The following is a 6,591-nucleotide window of genomic DNA, read 5'->3' as shown; positions in this document are numbered from 1 at the left end:
GAAGTACAATTGAAGAGAAAGGTCTCAGGTACAAAACAACATCAAGAATACCAGATGGTTAATTGTCAAAAGGGTAAAAATTAAAAGAGATAATCCAGGATTATCGGATATCACACGGTCACAAACCTAAACAGATTTGACCCTAGCCGAAATTACAAAGTATCTTTGCAGTCCAAAACATGTAAAAACTGAATATATTAATTTTGTTGCTTATATTTATCTACAACTTTTTTCATTATGACGGCATCAAGTTTAAATAAACCAAGACTTAAATTTAGAGCATTTCTATTATTTGACTTGATGAAACAAGATTCAATGATATTCCTTTTAACTGTGTCATTACATGGGATTAAGGCTCTTGCTTGACTCCAGTTAATAGGATGGTCTAAATCTCTCATATGTACGAATAATGGATTTGATATTTGCCCAGTTCTCACAGATTACTGATGCTGTTTGAGACGTTGTGAAAGAGATTTACGGTCTGTCCGTAATAGACTTTATCACACTTTTTGCAAGGAATTTCATATATGCAGCCTGGAAGATCTTTAGGAGAATTTTTGATTACTAAACTCTTGACATTAAAATTACTGAAAACAACATTTATGTTAAAAAGCTTTAAAATTCTAGGAATATCTAAAAACCTTTCATCATAGGGTAATTTAAGAATGTTATTCTTACTAAATTCAATTGAATAGTTTTAAATTTGAATTTTGATTTTAATATTATATATATATATATATATATATATATATATATATATATATATATATATATATATATATATATGTATATACATATATACAATTAAATTTCCAACTTCAGCTCATTAGAGTAATCCGCAAAACTTTCCAGCCAACACTGAAATAGTCCACATAAAATAAAATCTGAACAACTAACTTTTTTTCAGGTATTAAGATCTTCTTTTAAGATTTCAGTTTCAATTTTCAGTTAAAAATGAATATGATCATACACCCACACATCCAGAGGGCGATCACCCACACATTCCACATATATCATGAAATCGTTGAATAATTCGACGCATATCACCCTCAAAATTACTTTGATAATTACGCAGAATCAACTTACCTTCCAGTTATATTGCTGTTTGTTGATATCATATCATGAGCATTTAACCCTGCATTTTATGATACTGACTTGTAACATGAATAATATCTTAGTAAAATTGACGAGAGAGAGAGAGAGAGAGAGAGAGAGAGAGAGAGAGAGAGAGAGAGAGAGAGAGAGAGAGAATTGTCTTTACTTCATTATGCATAAACAACTTATATGCCATAAAAGAACAAATACAGTATGTCTTATTGTCGAACACAAATACTACTTGTAGATATAAGTGATCATACAAGAATGCGTGTGATCGTATTAAGATCTATATCAATATTTTCCTTTTTATATTTGCTTTATCATGAGAAATAACTGTTACCCCATTAAATACTTCCTGTTAAAATCTACATATTAATCACTTTAAATAAATAACTTCAATAAGTAACTAACTTCATTAAAAATTGTCCGATAAGTACGTGAGGTTTTGGTAGGGCCTACCTCCCATCGTAATGAATTCATTTCAAATTAGGCTCAGTTCCAAACAGCTGGTCATGTTGTCGGCCTCGTATTCATTTATTCATTGGATTACGATTTAACGACCCAATACCGGAATAACATAGATACTGTGATTCCGTCCTACATACGAAAGCTATTTCACCTGACGTTCCTTGTCTCGTATCTTTACAGTTCGCATATTGATTTTTAGTTTTCTGTACTTGAAAACTATTGCGCAGACTTCGTCTGCCCGTCCGCACTTTTTCTGTCCGCCCTCAGATGTTATAATTTACTGAGGCTAGAGAGCTGAAAATTGGTATGTTGATCATCCACCCTCCAATCATCAAACATACCAAATTGCAGCCCTCAAGCCTCAGTAGTTTTTGTTTTATATAAGGTTAAAGTTAGCCGTAATCGTGCATCTGGCAACACTATAGGGCAGGCCCTCACCTGGACGTAGCTGAAAGCTTCATGAGCCACGGCTCACACAGCAGCCAGTATGCACTGCACAGAAAACTCGATTGCGCCGAATAAACTTATCATATATTAGTATTACTCAACGGTAGCACGCACTGCTGTATAGCTCTCTGCGTTTGAATTTAACATTATAATCTTCAGAATATGAACCCTATTGATATGGAACAAGCCCACCATAGGGGCCACTGACTTTTTACATTCTCTTACTACCTAGTCATTGGGCCCTGTGGCCGCTTGTTCCATTTGAATAGGGTTCTTCATTTTCTGAATAATAATAATAATTATTATAAAGTCCAGTGTGGAGTGTTCGTAGTTACAGAAATCAGCATTTTTTGCAGTATCTTCTAGAACAGTTCACCAGCTATATTGTTTCATTTATTCTTCTTAACCAGTTTGGTATGGCGTGTTCGTGATTACTGAAATCAGCAACTGTACTGAAACAGATACAGTTGTGTTTCATTCATTATCGTTATTAAAATATGTCTAATGCAGGGAAACTTCATTTTCTAATCACTTTTAATGAGTTATTGTGTATCTAATGTGCTTCAATTTTTTCAGCCATTCTTCTGGAAATAATTCCTTAAAGAATTCTCTCTTGGTTTTTCTTTGATTATAAGCCAACAGATACGAATTTCCCTTAAAATCTACAATGGATTCAAGGCAATAAGCTCCTCTCTGCAGTTGTAGTTGAGTTAATGCGTTTTGGGGAACTCAGTGGTAGACGTATTGAGTGATATTTTACTGTGAAATTTTTGTCTATGCACTCAGTATCAGCACAAGGAAGATCCCCCCTTCAGGTGCCCAAAGTTTACCCACGCGTAAGCGTAGTGTGTGCCACGTATAAACTCCAGAAACCGTAAGACAATCTAGTTTCTCTCGACATCATTCCAGGAAAAGCGGAAATGTGTAAACACAATCGTCAGCTCTTGGTTCACACCACCAAACTTTCACAAAGATCTTTCTCCATCTCATAAGGTTTATGAAACAACGAGTAGTACCAAAATAATTAACATAATTAATGAGCAACATTCTTTGTTTTTTTTTACCAGATGAAAGTATGTACAAAACATATATATGTAAACAAAATCTCTGACATAAAAGTTGAATGAATTCGTGAAGAGGAAAGATGAAAGGAAACTTTTGATGCTTTTTCTCCATTTCTCTTGTTATTCAAGATCAGCGTCCTGTTGGGGGAAGAGCAGAAGAAGAGTTGATCACAAAAATTCATTCTAGTTAATTTCACTAAAACTTGAACACTTTTCCTGTTAATTTTAAATCAGTGCAACGCCGGATTGTGACTGAAAGTTTGAAGCTTTCCAAATCTAATTATAGATAAGATAATGAGATGCATATTATATTTATTATTAATTTTTATAATGACTGCATTGATACGAATTTCAGCTCTTTGCATATAATTTTGAATAATCGAATGATTAAGCGGTTTATAAGATTTTTAGCTAACTAGTTTAGATAGCATTATTCGTTAGCAAAACCCATCTGTTGGCTAATATATAAATACACATTATTGAGGCAATTCTATGGAAATATAAGATGAATTTTCAGTAAACGAAAACGAAAAAAAGCAACAATAACACAGACAAAAACATTTCTTAGAGAAACTGGCATAAAATGGCAAATGGGAATGAGAAAATGAGCATTTGAGTTTTCTCTGTGACAGCAACCAAACCGAAATCGTAAAAGTTAAAAGTTTTAGATATTCTAAAAGAACTTTTAGACTTAGTTTGATGAATCTGATAGAATCTCTTTACATAAACCTGCTTTTAATAACATCAAAGTTTACCTTGAGTCAAAGGCTATTTGTACAGAGTACGGTTAAGGTGTAGCATGCATGAATAAAGCAATATCACCAATTCCTTTTACGTTAGTGCTTGACATAATTTTTCCTTATGTAGCAATGACCACTCTCTCTCTCTCTATCTCTCTGAGTTGTTCGGTATTTATTTTTGTATAAAATTCATATGACCAATTACTATCTTACTGTCGGACAACAGAGAGAGAGAGAGAGAGAGAGAGAGAGAGAGAGAGAGAGTTTTCATATTTATGCTTTAGAGATCATTATATATATATATATATATATATATATATATATATATATATATATATATATATAAATATATATATATATATATATATATATATATATATATATATATATATATATATGTATACACACACACACACACACACATATATATATATATATATATATATATATATATATATATGAATATATATATATACACATATACACTAAGACCCTACATCCCTTTCCTTTTCCAGGCCATCAAAACCAGTCGAAATGACCAACTCACCATCGAAAATGTTGTTGAAAGGAGTCAGCATGAAATCCATGATGCCACTGACAGCGTTCATTCCGCTGTCCACCACGCCAGTTGTGAATCTGCAGAACAAAAACAGGAGTCAGTCACCTCTACAGAGAAGGACTCATAAGGAGATAATGAGGTAATTCTGTTTATGTCTTCTTTATAATGACGAGAAAGGCGGCGGAAGTTCTGGAAAGTCAGGGAGTTTAATAAGTGTAATCACTTGTTTAATCTTCTTCGGACAATTTCTAAATGTTAATGTACGTTTCGGTTTCCTTGCTACTTGATTTAATATATTCTGCTGTCGTTATTAGGTGATATTCTCTATAATTATCATTACGTTGATCTGTCTTCTTATATTTTTCTAAATGTTAATGTTCGGTTTAATATCTGCTGCTGTTGTTAATAAGTGACATTTTCTACGATTATTATTATGCTTTAAGAACGTCTTGCTTTCTATGTTACTTAATTGGACACTTCCTGTTATTATTATTTGACATTTTTTATGACTGTTATTATACTTTAGTAATACAGTAGTTCTGATTAGCACCTTTTCCCTCAGCAATATATGAAATCGTCACTCTATGCACAAATAATTATCATTTTCACTTTCATACTTTTGTGATTATAACACAAGACTGACAGGAATGCATTCATGATAAGGAAAATCTATTTCTCTGCCCCGTGGAATCTTATCTGAAGTTATATTTTGTTATATTTTTTCTTTATGTCACAAGACTCTCAGAAATATTAACATGATTAGGGCAAATATGTGCTCTGCCTTGTGGAATTTTGTATGTATTACGAGACTTTCAGAAATGTCAACATGATGGAGAAAAACATATTTTCAGCGCTATGGAGTCAGGTAAACACCTGAAAGGGTGTGGAATGCATATTTCTCAAATTTTGTTCCTCTCTGCTCACTACCAAACTCGTTCAAAATTCTGCTTCACTGTGGCCTAATCTTGCTATTAAATATCTATGTTATGTAGAGACTATCTCTTTTATATGCTCTTATTATGACCTTTCTCATAAATCCCCAATTATGTGATTGCATATTAACTTTCTTATGCCTTTCTTTGGTCTAATTTGAAAACTACCCGAGTGCACGATACCAGTCTGATAATTATTGGTTAAGGAGTTTTTTTCATTTAACCTGGAGTTTTTGCTTTATTTCACGGAAGCTGGTTTATTGTTTTCTATTTATTGTTTCTTACCATGACAACTGACGAGAGGAACGCTCTGTTAGGAGATGGCAAGCTGCTTGCAAGAGAGATTTAGAGACTGACTGCGGTACATATCTGATGGAAGTTCTCTGAGGATAACTTGGAAGGCTACAGATAAAAATTGTTTGAAATACTATCCCCATACTCTGAACCATTATCATAAAGAGTGGAATATTTTCAGTCATCATAGAGAATATTAGGCATTAAATTGACAAGAAAAGCATTAGCGTAGATGATTTAAACCATTCTGTCAAATGCTATTATTTCGAGACGAGTCTGAAATATGCCATTCTCAGAACATTCGTAAAATTTCCACTGCCCTTGCTGAGAGTTTAATGCATATCTTGTATGTTAGATCAGTTATGTTTGATATATAACTTATAACCATTAACATGCAGGCTTGAAGTCCAGAATATTAAGACGTTTCCCAACCATACGTATCAGTGGAAAACGAGGACATTTGTGCCTTGTGTGCCAATAAAGTTTCATGCTCCAATAAAGTTTCATGCTCCACCTTGGTCCTAACTACCTGTTCACGCTCTACCTGTCCGAAGCTATAGTAAGTAAAGCAGCAGCCTTTCCATTCCCTGCCAGTCACACCCCTACAAGAAAAACAGTGAAATTCGCCAACCCCGGGGCCATTCCCACAGAGGCGTTAACGCTTTTCCCCTCCGGAGGAAGGCCTCCTGCGTAATACGGTTTCCAAACCTTTCTCCAGACGCAGCTGTTGCTTAAACACACGACGGACGCCTTGGGGGAACTTCGACGCGCCTTATGGTTAGTTTCCCCCCTTCCCGTGGCCACCTCACGCCCTTGATCTTTGACACTAGGAGGGGGGGGAAGAGGGAGGGGGGGGAAGAGGATGGGGGAATCTTTTGTAAGGGCTCCTTCCTAATTCATGGCAAGGCTGTTGTTATCGCTAAGGAGACGATTAAGTGGTGTAATGTTCTTGCTACATGGGAAACACGAAACAGTTAGAAAAGAAGCGT

General features: G+C 34.5%; 1 protein-coding gene across 1 annotated transcript in view; it reads right to left on the bottom strand.

Moving 5' to 3' along the window:
• Window positions 1-1,753, bottom strand: part of LOC135218608 (plasminogen-like) — a 21,368-nt gene extending 19,615 nt beyond the window's left edge. The window contains exon 1 of the mRNA XM_064255037.1: window positions 1,718-1,753. Coding sequence (XP_064111107.1) covers window positions 1,718-1,753 — 36 coding nt within the window. The remainder of the gene's footprint in view (window positions 1-1,717) is intronic.
• Between the last annotated feature and the right edge of the window lie 4,838 nt (window positions 1,754-6,591).

The sequence above is a fragment of the Macrobrachium nipponense genome, chromosome 9 (genome assembly GCF_015104395.2).
Source record: "Macrobrachium nipponense isolate FS-2020 chromosome 9, ASM1510439v2, whole genome shotgun sequence".
NCBI classification, from domain to species: domain Eukaryota; kingdom Metazoa; phylum Arthropoda; class Malacostraca; order Decapoda; family Palaemonidae; genus Macrobrachium; species Macrobrachium nipponense.
This window is presented reverse-complemented; position numbering and strand designations above follow the sequence as displayed.